Source organism: Idiotropiscis lumnitzeri, chromosome 6 (genome assembly GCF_059441095.1).
Source record: "Idiotropiscis lumnitzeri isolate Australia: NSW breed Sydney's pygmy pipehorse chromosome 6, RoL_Ilum_1.0, whole genome shotgun sequence".
NCBI classification, from domain to species: Eukaryota; Metazoa; Chordata; class Actinopteri; order Syngnathiformes; family Syngnathidae; genus Idiotropiscis; species Idiotropiscis lumnitzeri.
Genome location: NC_142396.1, coordinates 13,748,350 through 13,770,603, shown reverse-complemented (window position 1 = coordinate 13,770,603; position 22,254 = coordinate 13,748,350). Strand labels below are relative to the sequence as shown.

Genomic DNA, 22,254 nt, shown 5'->3' with positions numbered 1-22,254 from the left:
GTTATATATATATATATATATATATATATATATATAATGCGTGTACGTATGTAACATCACAAGTTAATGTCTCACATTTCTCAACTATGTTTACTCACATTAAGAAGAACAAGAAACAAGATACAGCAGTAACATTGAAAATGAAAAACTCCTTGTGAGTGCATTTTGAGCCGAACAGGACACTGTAATTGCCTTTTTACTCTCCTTGCATTCTTCTTTTCCTTACTTAGTCTTTGTTTGTCGTGCTCACGACACGGAGGTAATCTCTTCTCGGATCTGAGAGATGAGGATCTGGGACAGCACAATGCCTGCAATCTAGAGGACAGCAGCAGCCGCTTTAGATGACTCAACAGGCGCTTGTTAAATGTGCTGCCTGTGCCAACCCTGTCAAGGTGCCTTGGAAGGTTGTCGCAATGCTCATTTGGCACGAGGATGAAATTGTTCAGAATTATTATGTTTGGATTTGGTTCATAACAGCAGTCATATTTACAAGATTATATAACCCTCATAGAGCTGCTACCTCAACCCCACACCCCCCATCACACACACAACAAGGACACACACTTTGAAATTTCACGCACTAAAACAAATAGAATTCCAATGCATTTATGTGGATTAGACGAGTCAGCGCTTCACAGGGCTCCCTGTTAACCATATATATATAAAACAAAATCACATCCAATAATGAACAAACAAAAATAGTGCTAACAGTATATATATATTTTTTTTTTAGCTCAGAAGTTGTATGTTAAAAACAACCACCACCACCACAACACTTATGTCGCTTTAATCATCAGGCCTTCACATAAACATTTCTGCTCACTAACCACTATAGTGATTGGTTTCCAGAGTTACACTCAGAATTAATACTAGCCACAGTCTGCTAACCGGTTTTCCGGCTTTGGTCACATGACATTCTGCATGAAAGTGCGCTAAGTTAAAAAGGATTCAAGCGACTGTGGCATGCTCAAGTTTACTTGAACTAGATTTACAACCTTTTTAAATCTAAATGACCCCTTTGCACACTAAAAACAAGACCACATGAATGTATAACATTCCAAGTCATTATCAAGTGTTCAGCTCTAATAAAATGTGTGCATATGGTTGTACTTTCAACTTTTACAATTGTTAACTCATCCACCCTGGACAAAATACAAACTCATACCAGCATAGTCATTAAGTCTGACCCCCCGGCATCTTTTGCACGAAAACTTATTACCGTTCTCTCCGACACCTCAGTCACGTGAACAAAGAGAAGCTTTTTTACGTGAGGGAGCTGACAATTTTGCTGGATAAGGCCGGAAGAGTACCCGGGTCGCGGCCGGAGGGCGGGGGACTGACCGGGCAAAAAAGGTTAAAGTGTTCAGCTCTGATATGTCGTTACTATTGCATATCGTGATTGTCCAGAATATGAAGTTTTTGCTGTCAGCCCTTGTAAAGCAAACATCAATCAAGAATTTTTTGGGGTTATCTTCAAATAAAAAATCTAAGAAAAACCACCAGCAGAAATACTAAAGCGCTATTAAGGTAGTTATGACGTTCCAACTATTGACAAAGCTTGTATCCGTGTGTATGCGCTGTTACCTGAGGCAAGGCCAGACCCAGCGTGAGGGCTCCCACCAGGAACAGATGGGACTCGATCCACAACACGGCTTTGTCTGCACAACCTACTGGGTAGATTGACTTGTTTGCCTCCAGCTGGTCCAAAGTTTGAACCCCAAAGCCACACATAGTGTTGATTACGGCCTGTATGTCAGAAGACAAACAAAGACTCTAAGTCTTCCCTCATGTGAACATTCGTGAAAGACCAAATGTTTTCTGAAAGCAACAGTCACTGTGGGTGGCGCCGTGTTATTCTGCACTGACAAGGATGTTAACTGTTGTGACGGCTGGGAGAGAGATTTGTAGAAGCTTGTTTACTGCGGAGAATTGGAATTGAAAGTGCGAAAGAACGAAAATGACAGCAGAGAAATGTGATAAATCCGGCAAAGGTACACGTCCATTTGATGTGACAGAGAAGCCTCAGCAAATCCCAAAAGCACTGGTGCAGTTGCACGCCCAGGACAGTAGGTTGCAGCACTGCATCAATTCTTCAAGGATTTGATGAATTGATTTTGCAGTCATTTAAAAAAAAAACAGGTTGCTGCTCTGTTTTCTAGGTAGCGTGATATATAATCAATAGCAGAGTGATGGATCTACTTTGCCCTCTTTAGTTTTCTGTCTTCATGAAGCCAAAAAGGAGCTGTCAGGGATGGCATAAAAGTGCTACATTTTGTGCACTGCTTAGAATGTATTGATGAATGTGAAATCATGCATGCATGAGATCATATTTATTTACATATATATTATCTGTGCACCTACATGTTCACATTTATAGCAAATCTTTGATGCATGCCCAGGTGTGTGTGTGTGTTTATTCTCTGTTGACAAAATCCTGAACGTAAGAGTAAAGCATATATTTGAAGCCGCAATCACTGCCAAAACTGGACTTCAAAGGCTAATAAGATCTAATACAAGAGAGTAGCGAGCAGACCTCTGCCAAGATTGAACTGATAAAGAAAGTGGAAAGATAAATAAAGAAGTAAGGCAACTGCTTCTAGCTGCCGACCACTCCAGAGGGTATCCTGCCTCTCACACAAAGTCAACTGGGATGGGCTCCAGTTCATCCTAATGAGGACAAGCAGTATAGAAAATGGATGGATCACATAGAGGGGGTGGGGGGTTTACAGCATACGCGCTACTAAGTAGTGTGCGCAATGACAGTAATGATTTAATATCAAGAATGCATACAGAAATGTAAAATGCAGGCGGCTCTGACCTGCTAACAACCAGCTAACTCTTGGTGCAACATCAAATCTTGTCATGAAAACAACAACAACCTTAATAGCACAAATCCTACAGTGATGATAATGTGAGCTAACCAGATTGCACCATTTTTTGTTTCTGGGACGCCAGTCAAAATGTTTTTTATCCACATGCTCAAAAATGTAATGGATTCTTGCACTGCAGATACCCTAACACCTCTTGACAAGTTTTCATAGAAATCAAATTTCTAAGTTATTCATAGCCTAGCTCTAGGATCTAAAAAAAAATACAAAGTAAAATGCTGCCAAGACACACCTTCTTTGATGTTCTGTTGGATCGGATTCGATTGTGCAGGCATATCTAATATTGGGGCAGTCTAGAAACCATTTCACATAAAGCGACAAAGGTCAACAATACATTCAAATGAAAGAAGTGGGTGCTTTCAGCTTCTGATGCTGGCCACTTCAATGTAGCTTGTGCTTTTACTCAGTACTATAATACCATTGTACATCAAATATGTTAACTCTGCAGGAATAGATGCGCTGGTATTTTTTCCAGCTGGAATTTCAAAAATGTTTTGATAGAAAATCAAAGAAATTTGCAGTGATGTCATTACATTATCTCTGATCACCTACTTAATGTGAAATGAATCCTTTTCTGAAAGTTTCTTTCATGCTTCCTGATCTGAACATTGACACAAATTTTACACAACACACCACAGCAACATGGCAAAGAGTATAAATACACTAAAATTGTGATGACGTTGTATCAATTTACTTTGAAATGTACATACTCAGTGAAATATGGGTCTGTTTAATTGTTCTGTCAGCAACTATTAAGATTAGCAAGATGTTTTTGCACCAATTAATAAAAGGAATTTTCTGTGGACCACCTATCGTGTCAGGGTATGAGAAGAAGACAATTCTGATATTCTCTTCCCTCGGTGGTGGTCGACTGGTTAGCACGTCCACCTCACAGTGCTGAGGTCGTGGATTAGCGTCAGGGGTTAGGGATAGCAGGGAAGGGTTTGGGGGTTAGGGTTACTGTTTGGGTTAGGGGTAAGGGTTAGAGTTGAGGTTTAGAGTTCATAGTTAGGATCAGGGGAGAGGGTTTGGGGTTAGGCTTTGAGTTACTGTTATGGTTAGGTTCAGGGGTTAGGATTGAGGGTTTAGGGTTAATTACCCAAATTATGGCCCAAGTGTGCTCAGAACCTCATTGCTAAATGAGTTAGCTACAAGTTACAGTGGAGCAGTAATAACAACCAGACTTTTCCATTATTCCACACAAATATACAATTACTGTTAGAAAATCTTCTTTTAGATTTTCGAACGGTCGCCGGGAGAGACTGCCCGGTGTCGATTTCACAAGTGAGTATCTAATTAATCTCTCACACACACACATATATATATATATATATAAATATATATATATATATGAATAATTTAATATATATATATATATATATATATGAATAATTTAATAAACTAATAAAGATGCAAATGATTTCATGATTCTGTTAGGCCAGCAGAGAAGGCCTTGAAGGCCCTAACGGCTCACCACTGCTCTAAGACCATTAATCATGACAATACACTTTTAGAATGGCATGACAATATGAATGCTTGTGCATGTGGAGGAGTGTGGCTTTGGTCAAATATTCGAGGAGGCAAGATTAGTGAAGTGAGGCTACATTAAATTCTTGCTACTAGTCCTTTAAATGCCTCTCACAGGATTGCCGAAGCTGGAGTGAAACGCTCATGTTGTGCAGACTCATTCTCATCCGGGAAAGACAGATCACCTTGAAACTCAATTATCTGTTTCATTACTTTCAGGCAATCAGTCAGCCAATTATGAGTCTTGGAGGATGTCGGGTTTGTTTAGCAACTTCAATTTTCTCTTCTCTCTACGATATTTTATTTCACTGCTGAGTTTTCATTGAGTGAAAAAAAAAGAAAAGAAAACACTCACTTCTTCAGGATCAGGAGTGCAGCAAGAGAAAGGAACAGCACATCGGTCTGAGCTTATGTTTTCCTTATTGCAGTTAAAGTACATGTTCCATGACCAGTCCGTATAGTTGTTCCATCCACAACACTGGAACTGTGTGAAGGACATTTATTATAAGCAGATGGGAATTTGTGTTTGGTAGATTATTTCTCTGTTGTAACATTGCTTGCTTGCTTGCTAATGATTTTTATGTGGTTGAAAAGCCTGTTTATTTCCCTTTTAAATGATGCCCCATGTGCAGAGAACATTGCTTGTGGGATGAGTAGCACAACTGAGTATGTGCTTGGATCCAAGCAAAGTGTGCCAAATGTTCACTGGCAATGCCAATCTGCTTAGTCTGCTGTTGCTCTTGACTCTTGTATGGTGTCCTTTGGTAGGCAACTGCAATCTTATCTGTAACACGGAAAATTGGCAACTTTACAGTTTAGCATTTAGCATGTGGATGAGCCAAACACTGCCGCAACAGCCGGATGGATTCCTCCTTCCTTGTGCTGGGCACAGGTATCTCTCTGGGATGGCATTCGTTAAAATAAGCAGCTCACCCGAGCTGAACCCACAAGTGTTCATTTGGGTTTGAAGTCAGGACTGTTGGCAGGCCACACAGATCTGGGGAGGGGAGCGTTGCCATCTTGGAGGATGGAGTTCTTTCACAGACTGGGGGAAGGAATGTGATCGCCACTGGCTGCAGAATGTCTTCTTTCTGCATTGCAATTCTCTTCATTTCCGGATATGTTCATTTTCCACTGATGGAGATGCGGCCAAACACCATCTCATCACCTCCAAAAGAACAAATGACTCAATTGGTGCACATTTAGCGTAGCGTTTTCCACGCTTTGGCCTTACGATTAACTTCAGTAGCCTGAAAATGGTCTCATTACTCGATATAACGCTCGATAACATGCTGGAGGGCCCTGTCAATCTTTTTGTACATTGACACCAATGCAAACAGGCCTGAGTGAAAGGTAGTCAGGATCATCCTTCTGGCAGACGAATGAGCCCAGATTGACTGCAGTTTTTTCTGGATTGTCTGGGCAGAGAGTCTTATGCAGTATGGTGAGCTGAAAGGGTGAGGAAATGGTCCTATGGAAGCTAAAAAAAAAATAAAAAAATAAAAAGCTTTTTTGCAACCACCGAATAAGCCTTTAAAATTTAGCTTGGACTGAAGATTTGGCACAATGCTGCAACGCACAAATTCAAACTCTGCTCTGGTGCGTATTCCACAACTCTTTCTTATATGGGGTAGCATTTAAAAGGCATATACAGCTGCTCAACAATATAAAATATTGTGTTAGTATTGTTAGACCAACCACACTCATTGAGCAACCCAGACAAAGCCGATGCCAATGCATAGCTATATAATATACACAGTGCTCAGCATATATACCATATATACCCCCTTTTGAAAATTGTAAAGATTTTATTAAATATTTCAATGAACATAATTTCCAAAATATTTTGGTTTAAGTCATAACATGCACGTGAGGTTAGAAATATAATGTCGATTACAAAATGTTCAGTTTCATCAAATTAACAAATACTAAAATTTCATACAGCACACAACAAAAATGACTTCAAGTGTATGTGGTATTTTGTGTGACCTCCATGACTTTTACGGAAAGCAAAATGCCTGCTAGGCCTGGAATGAACAGGTTGTCATTTTTTTTTCGAGAGTCAATTTATTTGTGCCCATAGAAAATCTTAATTCTGAAAGGAAACAAAAGGTGTTCTTACAAAGCTGTTTGGGGTCACGGGGTGTAGGCTAATCATTTATGCTGGCCACTGTATGTCGACATCGACAAACCACATCAAATTCAAAATGGTTTACAAACAAAACCCCAAAAACGTTTACCTGTTTTTAATTACATTAAATATCCTGTTATGTAGCAAATTCAATTAAATACAAGCTGAAAAGGATTTGCACATCAATGTATGTGTATTCTGTTGTTATGCACATTTTAATTCGCATTTTTTATACAACGTCCCAACTTCATTGGAATTGTGGGGAGGTTGCAGTGGGGAGGTTGTAGTATGTCTTGGAGAAACATGGCTTTGCACTAGACTTCCTTCCAGGCAGTGATTACTTTCTGGAAAAAAAAACTGCTCACCTGTGCCAATGTAAATCTAGACCATATGATTTGAGCCCCAATGCATGTAAAATCTTGCCTCTCTTGGAGGAGATGATAGCTCACAAAGCCCACGCATTTCTGTGGTCATGCTGTGGTTTCACAGTTCACAGGTATGACATGGTCACTGAAGATGTGGTTTTGATTATTGTTAAGTTGCATAGCAAGTAGGGTCAGAGAGGAGAGGAATAGAACAGAGCACCTCTTTCTGAATGTAATCCATCAGGTTCTGCAGATCCAGGTCATCTCTGTAGTGCACGATACCTTTCTTCACAAACCTTTCCAAACTGGCACGAGTCTTAAAAGAGAGACAAAATTGTTTATTTAAGAGATGTGGTATTTGTAGCATCTTGTGGGAAGCATGCAGTTTCTCCACAAGTCAGTATGTGCAGCAGGATAATAAGAGCAGGTGTGCAGCCGGCATATAACAATAAAAGTATTATTACCTCTGAAATCAATAGACATATAATACACGTACGCACACAGGCTAAATAACCAATTTAGTGTGCTAATTTTCACCATTCTCCGCTTGAGTTAATATAAGCAAGACCGAGATGAATTATGAATGAAATGCCCGGATTTTTTTGATTCATGAGCAGAATTCCAGAATAAATTGGCCCCATTTAGAAATTAAATCCTGCTGCTTAATTTGTGCCTTCTAAAGTTCTTCTTTGTTTTCCCCTTTCAAATGGGCCTTCAATTCACATTCCTCCCATTTAAAAATGTCAAAACAAGGTGATACAGATTGAATTTAGATAATATATGATAATGAGAGTGCGGTATGCTGATAAGCTGCTGAGCTATAAAATTTCATTTGGCTTGAAATGAACTTCTGTGGGTGTTTTGCTGTGGGCTCCTGGAATTACCCTGATTAGAGCTTGTGGAAAAGCAAATTGTGCTGATAAACACAGCTAGCTGTATCACAATTTATTTTATCCTAAAGTAGTTTTGCTAAACAGTTTCCGCTGATGCCCCCCCCAAACACACACACACGCACACACACATGCTGTGTGTGCTTGTGGACCTTGGGACCTAACATCATCTCCTCATGTCATTAGTTGCAGTCTCCTTCAAGGGATCTGCTGAAATGGAACATTTGGATCCGCTTTGAAGTGCCGGAGCATTTGAATCATTTAGCGATGCTGGGAGGGTTGTTAAACTGCTCTGTTTAGCAGCAGGCAGTCCGATGGCTGACAGAGTGCACAGCAGAGGGTGGCAAGGTATAATAGGCACGGTTTGTATTGTATGGTAAGAGTGGGAATTTGATTTAAAGCTTTGTTTATGACAGAATACATTTGGATGCCAGCAGGTGCATTTTCCTATTCGGGCTAATCATTTGCTTAAACTGATCTCAGCAGTTATTGCTTCCCTCGTTTGGGACTTTATGCAATCAGTTTGTTTGATGCTTTTCACATTGACACCCAGCACACTGACCCCACAAAGACTAACTAGGGATTTTTATAATGTCATCATACGGAAAGTCCAAAAGGGATGAGCTGATGTTCTCAGCATTAGCTGAGTGGAATTCGCTTGCACGGGCTGCTATGGTAATTCACTTCACTTCATTCTGCTTTGTTTTCATTTTTACAGGCCACATCACAGATTTTAGTCCCACCACTGTGCATTATTTAACCTTGCTTGTCCTCATTCAGGGGTCAGGGGTGATCTAGAGCCTATCCCAGCTGACTTTTTGCAGCAAGTAGGGAACACCTTGGTCTGGTCAAAAGCCATTCACGGGTGGCATAAATAGTTGCTGCTGTACTTACTGATGCTCAATTGATGTTTTATCTTTATGGGCTATGAGTGTTTTTCATACAAAATAAGGGTTAGTGATAGCTTACATACAAATTTGCCATTGTTTCTAAAGGAAAGTGCACCACAGCCCCAGTTTTTCTGTTCACACGAGTAACTAGGGGCCTGCGGGCCCCAAGGTTATTTGAGAAAAATTATACAAATGTTTGCTCCACAATACATGACTAGTGTTGTCTTAACACCTTTCACCACTAGATGGCAGAGTTCAACCTATTGTCTTCTCAATTATAGAAGTCAGATGTGTCTCCCAGGTCAGGTCAGAGGTGGTCATCAAATTTAAAAGCAAACCAATGATGTTGCTGGTTCAGAAAAATGATCAGTCATGAAAGATTTCAACCTCTCTCACAGCCGGTCTCAAATCAAAAGTACACAAACAATCGCTTTTTTTTTTGGTTTTGTTTTTTTTCACTGCAGCCAAAACCACACAAAAGGCAGCACTCATGGCATCTTGAGCTGTTGTGCATGCACAAAAAAACCCCCCAAAAAAACAAAATTGTCAACAGGTTTGCTACACAAAAGGCCAGACTGGGCTTTTGCTGATGCTAATGGTTAAAAAATACAAAAACAAAAAGTTGATACTGGATCTTTGTCTTGTCACCGACTTATAATTCACATTCATGATAATGTGGAGGAAAAATTAAACAGTTTATGCATGACTGAAAATAGTTCACCCTCCCTGACTTCGTATGAAAGTACACTTGATTGGTGTCAGCCAGCTGCTAATCTTCATGAGAACCGGTGACAGTTCGTTTGATGTGAATCAGTAGTTAGTGCTCATATGTTACGGCAAAGACACGGACGTTAAAAAAGATGTTAATAATTGTGTATGCCGGACAAGCGGTTGGCGTTATGGATTGAGCAGAGACTTCGAAGGGCTTCTTCAACAACAATAGTATACTGCTGCCATATTCTGCACTGTAACATAATATAGCTGAGTGGGCACTGGGCAGGGCTCTTCATTTGGTGATTTTGAATGACATGCGCGAGAAACAGTGTGCGTCAGTTCATTTTTGTGTAAAATTGCATTAAATGAGTTCTTGTACTTAATGTTGGTAATGCTGGTCAGCAGCTTTGTGCAATTCTTTGAATGGGACCTTTGCATTGTAGGAAAAACATCACAGTAAGTGGTTATTTATTTATTGTTTTTGATTCACACCCTTTGTTGTTTTTTAATACTTTCATTTGAGCATGAAATATACCGTGAAATATATTGGTAGAATGAATAAAAAAGAGACGCCCATATTTTGGTCTTACTAAACTCATAAATAACACCTGCTAAGTTAATGTTTAAAAGGCCAGATGCTTTACAGTAACGACAAATGGTCCCAATTTATGTTTATCCAACCATTAACACAGTTTACAAGCAGCAGAAGCAAATGCTAGGAATTTAACAGAGGATGACTCATAAGTAAGGGCTTCTTACCTCGGTGACTCACGGTCACCTGCTGATCAACAAGTTTATGAGAGCAAAAGAGCGAGTGAATGTTATTATCAGTTCCGTTGCACATCAGTGCAGACCTGCGTGAAGTTGCAACTTGCAACGATGACATTATTCTGACGTTCCACGATACACTACAATAGCATCTGGACCACACATGCACCCTTAGTGGAGACACAACACCATCTTAATTACTGTCATTGTTCAGTAAATGGCATTCATATTAAATAATAAATAATAAATCCTTTAATGAGGTTAATGCTCAATTTTTATGGCGTCTGAAAGACTCCACTGTCATAAGGTTTTGGCTTACCATTGATGAGAGTCTGATTCTTAACAAAAGGATGAAAAACTATTATTGTTATTATTATTATTATTACATTATTTTGACATTGTTTTATTTGATTTCAAACAAGCAGCTATGGATATGTAACACAGCCAGATCTCATCAATTTTATTCGTCATGCGATTTCAACAACATCAATCAAACCAGAATGTCTCCTGAAAAGGTCATCCATGTGTTTTGTTTGTTTAACTGAGACATTCCACAACAATACCGCCATCTAACCGTATATCGCGTCAATACTCATCATCCTAGTTTACGATTAGTCATGTGTTTGAATTCCCTCTAATTTGCATGTTGAAGTAGCTTAAGGTCAACACTCGAATGTATTACAATATGAGATAACAGCAAACCCACCAGAAAAATTGCAGAATATTTGCATGACACCGCACAATAACTTTTAATGCAAATCAGCTGCATAAACTATATTCCGTTTTTTTTTGTTTTTTTTTAAAAAACACTTCTTACTGCCTGCAGTGGACCATATTAGGTTCGTCCATCGCTATGCGGCACGCTCATGGATTTATAAGTGGAACACAAAAAAGCCTTCCACCCATTTATTAACATAACTATAATAGAATGAATAATTACGTAAAAAAATGTGAGTGCTAAGAGATGCAGCCAGAGAGATGTCTAGTATATAATAATGAATAATATAAAAATGAATCATGGAAATCTCAAGCTTATCAGTGTGTTATGTTGACATTGTGCAAACTGAATTAATTGTACAGGCAAAGTTCAACTAAGTGTAAAAAGAAGCTAATTTATTTGGATAGGAAAAGTTTAACTTGATTGACAAGTGTATTGTCATTGATACTTCACTTTGATGATGAGATGAGTGTCACATACAGTATGGTGACAAATGAGCAAAGAGTGATTACCGCTGATATTTCTTAGATGAGTTTCCACAAATAGATATTAAAGATTGCTCACTAACTGGCGTATGTGTTACGTTGTTCTTAAGTTTATTTTGTCATTCTAGCCAGATGTCATCTCACGTGGGCAAAGCAGTGGACCAACAACACTGTGTATCGTGAAGATTGAGCACCACTGACTCCCAGCATTGCAAATCAGTGATGGGAATACTTCTAAGACCTGCTCAATTCCGCCGACCCGCGTTCCTTTGTGGAACCAGAGTCTCGACCCCTGAGGCAGGCTCTCCTATCTCTGAGGTTGAAGTCATCAAAATAGTTAAGAATGTCTAAAGCAGTAAGGGCTCGGTTGGACAAGATCTGATTGGAGTTCCTAAAGGATATTGTAGGCTGTTGTGGTTGACACGCTTCTACAATATCGCATGGACATCTTTTGAAGAAGGCGGTGTCCATCTACAGGAGCATCACACTCCTCAGCCTCGCAGGTAAGGTCTATTCAGGGCTGCTAGGGAGGAAGATCTATCAGGAAGTCAAACCTCAGATGCAGGAACAGCAGTGAGGTTTTCAGCCGTGGAACACTGGACCAGCTGTTCACCTTCAGCAGTTCGCCCAACCAGTCTACATGTGTTTTGTGGACCTCGACCGTGTCCGTTTGGGGATTTTGTAGGGCATACTTGGAGAGTATAGGGTAGCGAACCCCCTAATACAGGCTGTTCTGTCTGTGTATGCCTAATGTTAGAGTTTGGTCTACAGTGCAGTAAAACGGATTTGTTTTCATGCCACGGCTGCCCTTTGCTACAATTCTATTCAAAAGGGTTGCGGGGGCCCAGTTTGGTGGCCTCAGTACCACTTCTCTGCTTTTTGCATCTCACTTAAGTGGATTGCAGCTCAGGGTTATCTGTTTGGGAAGAAAAATGAGATGTCCACTAATATTCCCATGCCAAATTGTGGTCCTAGTACGTCTCTATATATGAGGCATAAAGAGGCAATGCAGAAATCTATGATGGTAATACTAACCATGATTGTTAAATAATGACTTCGCACAGTGTCAATCAAAACTGAGCTCACTTATCTTTGTAAAAGCAGGTTCACATATACATTCACGAATACAATACGTTTACAAGGACGTATTTTATAAGGGCTCTTAATAGATTGTGCAAGTGTTTCAAAAGTTGGGTCTGATGAAACAGTCGAATGAAATCATAGAAGCAGTAATGAGGCTATTGAGAGCTTTGCTATATTGATTTTATGTTGTAAAATGATAAAGTGAGTTACTACAAAGAGGCACATACCTGGTCTGAGTAAAAGAAGCCCAGAATTGCTATCACCAGCTGGGTTAGGAAGACCAACGTTAGGCTGAAAGAGAACTGAAAGCAGAAAAGACAAATGTGACTAATTATTACCCGACAGATTTGTCAATATAGATAAAATGAAAGACCTCGCTTTGGACTGGATTGAACATGTCGCTATATGGGAAAGCAGCTTTTGCGTCAATATTTGGGATGTGCGTGTTATCAATGTTACTGTTTTGAGGAGGTGAATGTTTTCTCTGAGCGCTCCAATACAGCCACAGAAAGTGATGAAGAACATGACCACCCCCACTACAATTAGGATGACAGCCGGGTCGATCAGGAACGTGTCGCGCACAGTGTCTGGCAAAAAGACAGAAATGATACAGGTTCTGGTTAAAGAGCAGCCGTCTGTTATTTCCAACCTCTTCCCAATGCTTTTCTATCAGTTGGCCCGTGTGCAACATCCACACCTTCATCAAACACATTCCATTATTTTATGCTCCCTTACTTTCCTTTCTTACTTTAATCATCTCCGAGATCATTTGCAGATTATTAAGGGCAAGTGCAATCAGTGGAATGTGAGCCCAGGTTGCTCCTTTGTGCCCCCCCATCCGTAAGCATGAAGTATTACTAATTGAGTAGATAATTTCGCCAACTGTTGCAATCATTAGCAGTGGAGAGAAGCATGTCCAGAGACAACGTTGACCTGAGATATTTAAATCGTCTCAGATCCAATCATTTTCCAAATGAGTTTTGTTGTTGCTCACACACATACAAGTAAATCAGCGGAATAGTGCCAAGTAAAACAGGTCAAACTTTTTATGCAGCCCATCTTCCAACAGACAATTGAAGAGTTTTAGATTCGATTAAAAATGTGTGACTGGTTAAGTGATGACCCGGACGAGTATGAGGACCACATGTGTTTGTTTTTTTCATTTTAACAAGTGGAGCCTCAAATTAAGTGTGAAGAGTCTGTCAATAATTTTCATTTGATAGTAGTGCAGAGTCCAGCACAGTGGTGTGGCAAAGAAAGATGTTTTCGTCCCATTCCACCCCAAAAAAAAAAACATTTAGCTTAACTAAACTCTCTGAATTGTCTGAACTGTCGAATTGTCGAACTGTGTCAAATCAATCACAGTTATTTAACTAATTTGACCCTTATGAATGAGGTAAGCAAAAAATAATTCAGTCAAAGTGGAGAATAGTGCTCAGGAAAAAAAAAAATACTGACCTGTGGCTTTCTGGACTTTAGCATACACACCGATTGCAACAATCAACAAGGAGAAAACCTAAGGGAGAAAAAGAGTTTTTAAAATATTTTCAAATTCAACATTTAGTGTAGACAAAGGTTTCCGAGTCACCTACAGGGAGAAATGAAAGAAATATTGAGCCCCCAAAACATCTGGGAAGACTTTGTTCAATACTTTTGCAAGTGGGTACTGTCCATTCAACCAGAAGAACATTTGAGGTGAGAGGCCAAACCAATCCAAGCATCATTTATGATGGAACAGAAAAGTTCCCATGAAGCTGGAAGTCTGTGAATGTCCTAAATCTAAAAGTAAGTTGAAGAATTCAGCTTCAAGGAAGAAACTAAACTAATTAATATGTGAAATATAAGTTACTTGTTTTCTCATGCATGCTACTCATTATCACAGAGACTCTTGATAATAACACGCTCCTTCTCAATATTGATGACATTTTATGTGATCTATTTTAGTGAAGATGGAGCCGGGAGAACTTTCACTGGAGCTCAAACGCTAGCGATAGAAACGACTGAAGTTTTTTTCTGACATAGCCGTTCTCTTTGCCTCTGGCATTTTGCTGACCTAAGCTACTTGTCACCAGCGCCGTTTTGATCATCACATCGCAAACTATTTTCTGACATCTGAAAGCATTTGTTTAGGGTACTGAGAAGATACAAAATGCATGGAAAGATGAGTCCACGTGCGCTTGTTTTGGCAAATCAATGTATGTTTGGACTCGTGCAGGAGCAATTTACTGTACACCAAAATGAGTGACCTATTTGTCAGTTCACTTGTCATCAGTATGGTAACTCAAGTACTACATTTAGTTCCTCCCAAATGTCAACCAGGACAAAGTTTTCCAGAGAGGATGGGTCCTCAGAACTACACTATGAGGCAGATGTGCTAACCACATCCTCATCCACCGTGCCACCACAACTATTATCGTTCTTTTAAAAAAAGGCAACATTTTATGTGACTCAAAAGTAGTGCTATTTGACCTTGGTCGGAAAAAAAAAACATTTCTCATATGAATGTAATTTTTTTTCTGGGCTGAATTTGAAATGTTCTCATTGTTGTCTGGGAATTGACGGCAAATATGTTCCATCAGCTGTCATCATCAACAGTTGCAGAGATGAGAAGGAGCCGAAAGCAGGACAGGGATCAGGGGGTGGCTTGTGTGAGGAGCTTGGCATTCTCTGTGCTTAAAGACAAACACAAGAAAACCTGACGGTCGAAAGAAGAAGCTCAGTGCAGAGCAGGAATGACAAATGAGGTGCGGGCTGCCCAACACAATGAAGGCTGGAAGGACTTACTGGAGTGGGGGTGTGGATGTTATGATCTGTTCAGGGCGCCATTTTTGACTGAAAATTCCACAATTCAAAACAAACAAAGATCGCTTTCCATTGATTGGGGTGGTCTCATTTCTCTCCTCTTCTAGATTGATTTCGGGCCTTGAAAAACATATTTTACCCTTCATCCAATATGCAGTTATACATTGAAAAATAACTGTGTGTGTCCAAAAATCCATCGTGTTTTGCTTTAAAGATGATTTGTTTTATTGACATCTCATAACTTTACTGACTTGTAGTCCGAGGGTTAATTTGAGTTTAAGAAAGACTTTTATATCATACATTTTGTATTCCATCTAAGTGGAATGGGTTCCAGGGGCTGTATTTCTCTGAACAAAAGAACAGCAGACAAAAGAGAATGTTCTATTTTGTCTTCTTTTTCAATAGGTTTTCTTTTTCTCAGACCAAAAAAAAAAACATTACTTCGCTGACAGTTTCGGCTGTCACTTCAGCCTTCGTCAGAGCTGTCACACTTTTGTGTCTTAAAACAGCTGATCAGAAACAACAGGACATTACAGTAGAACGCAAAACCAAAAAGCCACATAAGAAAACATGAATCAGCCTTAACAGAGCATTGTAGAAGAAACAATGCCATTATGGACTGGGAGAAGGGGTCAATCATCACATTTGAAACCAATAAATTCCAGCGATGGATAAAAGAGGCCATCGAAATAAGAAGACGTAGAGACAGGACCATAAACAGAGACGAGGGCACATACACGCTGCCTCACACATGGGACACCATCCTTCAATGGCAGCAGCGGGTCGGGACAGCCTTAATTTGAAGGTTCAGCTGCTTTAAGGAATGTCACATGGAAGTGTGACAGCTCTGACGAAGGCTGGAGTGACAGCCGAAACGGTCAGTGAGGTAAGTGTTTATTTTTTCATTTATTTATTTTTTTTGTCTGAAAAAAAAAGAAAACTTGAAACCAAAAGAAAATATTTGTGTTTTGTACACCGTGTTTTTTTTTTGTCCTTTTGTTATTGTTGGTTGTGTAGGAGTGAGGCCACCGGCAGCCCCGTTTTCCACTCTACCACTACGTTTTTGAGTATTCAACACATGCATGGTGAATACACGCCTGCTCGGTTTTTCAGGCTTTTCAAAGAGATGAATCAGGTGAATTGTGTAGGGAGGTGAAAGCCAGCGGAACAGAGCCATGGGGAGTATGAAGACAAAAGGCCTGTTGGATTAGTGCCACAGTGTTCACTTCCGAAAAACAAAGTCAACAGCCGGGCCATGTGCCTGCTGGTGTTGCAGTTACGGCTCAAAACACAATATGAACGTTAACCGTTTCTGTGACTGGGGCCAGGACACCAGCAGTGCGATGCCGGAGTGTTTTTTTTTTGAAGGACTCATGCAGAATTTAACTGATCTTGTAACAAAGCAAAGCAAAGGAGGGATACCTGAGTTCATTTAAATAAAGCGTCAATAAAGTTCTGAAGCAACTCGTTTGCCGCTTCAGGGGGCTGCAACGCAAACAAAAGTATGAATGAAAAAAGCCCCCCAAAAAAATGGTGTTAATGACACTTTTTTTCCCTTGACATACTCAAGAACATGAAGGCAACGTGAAGAGCAGGCGTGGGCAAACTACGGCCCGGGGGCCTCATGCGGCCCGTTAAAGGTTTTAATCCAGCCCGCCGAACTTGAAAAGAATTAAATCAATAAACTTTGTTAATGTTTTCTTTTCTAAATACTGTGGGTTTTCAAAGACAAATATATTTTTGTATTGCTTTTGTTCACTTTCATTTAAAATTAAATGAATTTTTCTTTCTCTGATGAGGTGAAGTTAGCAAAATACTCCATCCATCTGCTCCTGGTCGGGCCCTTCTGTCAAATTTTAGAACCCATTGTGGCCCGCCAATCAAAACGTTTGCCCACCCCTGGTGTAGGGTGAAGCTGCCAAGTGGCTCATGATTGTAGTGCGGCTGCAGACAAAGGTAAAAATTGCAACAAGTGGTTAAAGAGATGCAAGTGAGCGTCCAGGCTACTGTCGAGTTCCCCTTAGACAAGGCAAATCCCAGTTGATGTCTCTCCTTTCGTGTGTGTGATCTGGTTCGCTGTTTACAGCTGAGGTATACTGTAATCATAAAGGAGGTGATTGCCGCTACTTACAAACTACTCTGTTGATGATTTCAACTCGGCTGACTGTCACTTGCAGCCTTGTTGGCATTTCTCAACCCCAGAAGGCTAAATTTAGTCAACGTAATCACAGTTAGCTCGTGCATTTCAATGGAAAGACATTTTGCCCTGAGCCCCAGGCAATTCAATTTCACTGATTCTCTTTCATTCAGTACATTCTTTATTTTCACAAACTTTTGGGATGTGAAGAAACTCGATACTCAGTATTCTTCTGCCATCCATCCATTATGTCAGCCGCTTTTCCTCACGAGGTTTGCGGGCGTGCTGGAGCCTATCCCCGCCGCCTTTGGGCAGTAGGCGTGATACACCTTCAACTGGTTGCCATTATTTCAACAAAATATTGATGCGAGGTAATTTCTCCGATGCCTTTATTTTTTATTTGTCACAGAAAGCCAAATAATCAGAGCTGTGTTAATGAGAGAAGAATTAGCGCTCAATGTACACTAATCACTCCGTCCACTCATGGATTTGTTGACCATACTGTATGAGGAAATGTAATGTTCAGGTATACCGTTAGAAAAAAAAAATGCACCATATTTTTTCTTTGCATTGTTGTGACAATACCTTGATAAAAAAAAAAATGAAAATAAACCACTCAGCATTTGCCCCTGTGATAGATGACCAAGCAAAAAAAAAAAAAAAAAGGCGGCAGCAGGGGAGGTGAGGTGCCCCTGACAATTTTTACCGCAGACATAATCTAAATTATACTTCATTTATTATTAATAGAATTTGCTCCCTAGATTCATTAATTTAATCCTTTCTGTTGGCTTGAACTTACTATTTATAAAGCCCTAGCGCCCTGTTTGATGATGATATCAGGACTATGTGGCGCCGAGCAATTTACAAAATGTGTCTATTCCTTATTGTTTTTGTTTACACTGACCTTTGCCACTCCAACAGAACAACTTTACTCACCCAAAATAAGAAGCTGAAAAAGAAGAGAAAATATCGAATCCAGGGGTTGATGAAGGAGAACGTCTCTGCTCGATCCAGGTGATGTTTCCTGTCCATTGCTTATTTCTGTTCTTCCAGTCTGGCGCAAACAGACACCGTGAGTTTAGCTCCAAAAGAAGAGGCGGGGGTTTGCAGTCTGGGTGCTACACTGTTTAAAAAAAAGGGGAAGGGGGCAGTGGCGTGGCCACATAATACTGGTGTGGCCCAGAAGCATCCATACAGACCTGAAGGTCAGATTCAACAAGCATATTTGTAAGTGGCTACAGCGAATTGTCTTTTTATCCACTGTCACATCCAAATTCTATCTTGCTGCACATGTTTAAACTTGTAGGATTATTGATTTGTGAGTTTTGGTCTAGAATACCAAAATCAGAGCCTCTTTCACGCAACACGCAATATGTGAGCAGGAAAAAAGTCAAGTCAAGGTTTTCAGGGCAACATGGTGAACGAATTATTTAGATTTTCAAACAACTATTCATCAAAAATCAATGTCAGGGCACTGAATCTGTTTCAATATTGGTCTCAAGCCATCCTCACTCTGAAAATAACAACGCCATTCAAGTATGATTTCCCTTTTTGTTTGTTGCAAATTAAAAATATTTTTTTAAGGACTTCTAAAGCATTTTTCATACAGCACTTGTTCAGTGTGAAAGGTCTGCACAGCAGGGCGGATTGATGAGAGTGCTCTGGTTGCCACTGTTCCCATATTTGGAAGCGCTTGTTTGATGCCACGCCATGGCTTTTTAATCATTATTATTATTATTTTTTTTTTTATTTGAGGCATCTTGCCATTGTAACAGGCATCCAGCGACACTCCATCCCTTGGTCTCCCTGGTCCTCACAACATACGAAATGAATCAGTTTGACCAATATCTACTTCAATTTCCTCTTCCAGGATTTCCCAACCTTTAAGAGCCAAGCAACTATTTTGCACAAGAAAAAAAATAATGACACTCCACAAAACTAAAATATCCGAAAAATCATTATGTTGACCGAGTCTGACTTTGACTGCCTTACTCCTTGTCAAATATTGGCCCATTCAGTTGAACATATATATATATATATATATATATATATATATATATATATATATATATATATAATTTTCAATTATATATTTTATGGTCTCTTTCAATCTTATTTATGAACTTGAAACTACATACTAATAAAGACTGATTTCAGCTTAGTTAATTAAGTAAAGCATATAAATATCACTATGTCACTATGACTGGAGTATGGGTTTTTCCGCCAATTCTTCACGGACCACAATGCAGATAACCTCCTGTCACACATGGGGGGGGGGGCATTTGGTGTGTGCCGATGGATTGCGACATCATCAATCAAGCGCGCGATCTTTGTGCGTCACGTGTGAGCGTTCTAACAAGTACTTCACCTGTCCTCCAAAACTCAGTTTGCACACATACCAACTCCCATCGATTAACTATTTTCATTCATGTTCGCCGCAGGCATTGAGCGACCTTTACGCGCACATCATGGTTAAAGTATTCGCCCCCCATCTCAGGGGCATGAATAATTTCGGGCTTGAATGTATTGAATGTATTCGCTATCGGGATGCAACCAACCACAACCAAAGACAATTGACTGTACATACAAGGCCGTGTTTATGATGTGGCTTAAGTAATGAGAGAAGGGGTGAAGGCCCTTCTGATACCTGACTGCATCTCCAAAGTCACATAAGTACATAATGAGATTGATCTCCCCGTAAATTGGGAACTGTCCTTAATCCCATTGTAGTTTTACCACTGGTGGGAAGTCACTAGAAAACTAGACTTTGTATTTTATAATTAAGAGTGAGGAAAAATGTCCTTTCTATGTTCCACTGATCCACGATCGTCTCACGGCATTGTGTTTACCCAGCATCTTCTCAGAGTCTTCCCCCGGGGGACCCCAAGACATCTCCATGCCAGATGGGTATGATCCTTCCACATTGTCCTGGGTCTGCCTCAGCCTTCTGGAAGTGGGACCCAGATGGAAGAAAACATCCTAAAAAGAAACAGACTCAGCTGATTCCTACGAATGTGGAAGAGCGGATTTAATACCGAGCTGTCTCTTGAGCTCCTCTTCTACATCCGCTATCTCCTTGGAAATGAATGACGAGGAAAACTAATTTTGGCTCTTGTGCGCACATTGTCGATACACTTTCACTACTATGAACCTTATTGTCATGTTCTTTCATTGATAACACAGAATCATACGCTCCAATTACAATCTACTACACAAAACAGGGCATTACACTGTGAATCAGGCAATGATACTAGATCAGGCACTTCAATGTGCTCATTTTCATGACAAAAATCATAGAAAAATAATGATGTGATGTAGGAGTAGGAAGGAGTTGAATTTTAGTTTACTCACCACTTCACAAAAATATCCTGGTGAATTACTTTTGTCGTCAATACAGTGTAAAAATAAATACATTTTTTCTCACCATGCGAATAACAGTGATACACGACTTTTATTGAATGATGTAAAATTTATTAATAATAAAAAAAAAGTGTTGCGCCTCTCCCGTGCACATAAAAATGATACCTGACATTCTTGTGACGCTGCTCTGAAACTTTAAGTGGCCCCCGACAAATCTTCTCAGATGGCTTGTCGTAACACAAGTAAGGAGTCGTATCTGTGCCTTGCTCTGCGGCACAGAGAAAATTGGGAGGAGCACACGATTGATGATTAGGTGGTCTTTTCAAATGATGATTTGCAGACTAATGCTTCTGTGACTATAATCCCTGGCGCTAGAAACTACGAGTTGTCAAAACAACATTGACTCCTGTTTTGACCAAAACACTCTTGAAGTCACAGACTCAACTTCTGGTTGTTAGTACAACCGCCAACAAGTTTCCAAGCTGTGCAAGACTTTTAAAAAGCCTACAGGGGCTTATGGTTGTTGCGAAAAGGATTTAAAAAAAAATTAAATAAAATAAAACTTTCAAATAAGCATTCCAGGATCAGCAGTGAGGCAACAAATGGCTCACTGCTACTTCCGGTGTTGCACAGAAAGTCGCTCCCATAATTGTTTATTAATGAGAGCCCTCAGGTAGAACGTGGATAGTGATCTCTCATATAATTGACGCAGCGTGACAACTTGATTTCCCCCCCCCCCCCCCCCCATCTCATTTTCACTTCAATGCACCGAGAGGGAAAATGAGCTTTTGTTGCCCGTGTAACTGATGTCTGTCATTTACCGTAGTTTCACTATCTTAATACCATAAGGCGGACGTCTTAAATTGTCTCCAAAGTGGACGGGGCGTCGGGTGATTTACGCCACTATTTGTGAATGGATTGTGGACGCTTGGGCTAACCATTAGCCACGTTAGCTGCTAATGTGTCTGCTTGCATTTTTCAAGCTTTCAGAAAAGCCGGCATCATTTCTGAGTAGCTGCACAGCAACGAGACTGACTGACACTATCGAGAGGAATCCTGTCGCGTTAAATACTTAAAAAAAATTACATCCAAACTCACTTTTGCCCCCGTTTCCTTTTTATAACATATGCTAGCTTTCATGTACGAGCTTGCATGCTACTGTAGCCTATGTTGTAAACTGGCAAATATTGAACAAACATTAACCGCAGAAAGAGAGAAAAGAGCGGAAGTCAAACTGTTAAGCCACTTCGGTTTGACGAAACACTGTTAAAAATAAAAGCCAATGAGTGGGTGGCAGTGGCGGATTTTGTGACACTCTTTCCTTTATTTAAAAAATAGTTGATTTTAAGAAGAAAGCCAAGGTAAGTGCACCACTTATTCAGAGTGCTTTCACATGTCGCAGAAAAAAATAAACTCCACAGGACAAACAATGCTGGCAAGTATCAGAAAGTGCCATCCAACAGAACACAACATCAAACATACCATTTTTAGAGCAC

The 22,254-nt window shown here is 40.0% G+C and overlaps 1 protein-coding gene and 1 long non-coding RNA gene across 3 annotated transcripts; one reads left to right on the top strand and one right to left on the bottom strand.

The window, feature by feature from the left end:
* Positions 1 to 19: 19 nt before the first annotated feature.
* On the bottom strand, positions 20 to 18,485 carry tspan33b (tetraspanin 33b). 2 transcript variants are annotated; one of them, XM_088298292.1, is made up of 8 exons: positions 18,335 to 18,485; positions 13,918 to 13,975; positions 12,919 to 13,046; positions 12,687 to 12,761; positions 7,132 to 7,227; positions 4,771 to 4,899; positions 1,585 to 1,746; positions 20 to 315 (listed from the first exon to the last, which is right to left on the bottom strand). In XM_088298292.1, the coding sequence occupies exons 1-8, from the start codon at positions 18,428 to 18,430 to the stop codon at positions 247 to 249; spliced, it is 813 nt and encodes a 270-aa protein (XP_088154418.1). In that variant the 5' UTR covers positions 18,431 to 18,485; the 3' UTR covers positions 20 to 246. The 2 variants fall into 2 exon arrangements, with proteins under 2 accessions (XP_088154418.1, XP_088154419.1); XM_088298293.1 differs by lacking the exon at positions 4,771 to 4,899.
* LOC148335332 (uncharacterized) lies at positions 17,300 to 20,777 on the top strand. Its single transcript, XR_015844056.1, has 3 exons — positions 17,300 to 17,374; positions 18,320 to 18,412; positions 20,252 to 20,777. It is a non-coding gene; the product is annotated as an uncharacterized LOC148335332 (long non-coding RNA).
* Positions 20,778 to 22,254: the final 1,477 nt, after the last annotated feature.